We start from the raw sequence: 838 nt of genomic DNA, 5'->3' as shown, positions 1-838 counted from the left end.
GTGGTTGGACTCATGGGATTCCCCGGACCCTACCAGTTGGTACGTAGGTTGAACCTCGTCCCGAGTATCTGTGGGTGACCCACTTCGTGGTAACTCTTGGTTGCTACTCGGATCCGCGAGTGCGTCGTGAGGGGTGGTCGAGGCGGTGTCAATAACCCGCGTAGCAGCGGACCTCAACGCGTACGGCGCTGTGGCTGCGCCGTGTCGCGTATTTCCGCGAGCCGCCACCTTCGGTCCCACATGCTCTTCACGGAGCATCGATATAGCGTTGGCGGAAGAGGCCATTTCCTCGTTCACCCCGAATGTCGAGAGATCTTTCGCCGGCAAACAAGTGTGAGGGCAGTCCGTGTGACCGCTGGTCTCTCCGATTGGGGACGAGGTCTCGTCCAGCTCAGTCTTGATCATACTCAGACGATCTAATTTATTATTTGTAGTGTTACCTTCGACGGCACCAATCCTCGTAGTACTGGATATCGAAGTCGCGTCGCAGGGGTTCATCTTCCCCGTACGACAATGTCGGAGACTCTTTTGCTCCAAAAGTCTTGTAGAAGTCTTGTAGCAAGTCTTGTAGAAAGCACTGATTCTACTATTAAAATGTGGGTCTCTCGAGGGAGCCCTAGAAGCAAGGACAACTTCTTTACTAAATTTGGAAGTACGCCGCCACAGTAACGTGCGTACTATTGCTTTGTGCCCGTGGGTCACAAAGTAAATGCCTCGTAGGGGTTTGACGAGGAAGGTTGCCTCGACGAGTGACCGCCTAGAAGTTTGACGAGGAAGATTGCCTCGGATTTGCAGATCTCAATGGAGTCTGAATTGTAGGTCTCGTAGGAGCCTATGT

The 838-nt window shown here is 53.0% G+C and overlaps 1 protein-coding gene across 1 annotated transcript in view; it reads right to left on the bottom strand.

The window, feature by feature from the left end:
- Positions 1-436: 436 nt before the first annotated feature.
- Positions 437-838, bottom strand: part of LOC111692758 (clumping factor B-like) — a 9,153-nt gene continuing 8,751 nt past the window's right edge. Inside the window, exon 4 of the mRNA XM_023456869.1 lies at positions 437-564. Within this exon, the coding sequence (XP_023312637.1) occupies positions 437-564 (128 nt within the window). The remainder of the gene's footprint in view (positions 565-838) is intronic.

Source organism: Anoplophora glabripennis, unplaced genomic scaffold (assembly GCF_000390285.2).
Source record: "Anoplophora glabripennis isolate ALB-LARVAE unplaced genomic scaffold, Agla_2.0 scaffold1361, whole genome shotgun sequence".
NCBI classification, from domain to species: domain Eukaryota; kingdom Metazoa; phylum Arthropoda; class Insecta; order Coleoptera; family Cerambycidae; genus Anoplophora; species Anoplophora glabripennis.
Note: the sequence above shows the minus strand (reverse complement) of the source record. Positions and strands in the feature narration are given on the sequence as shown.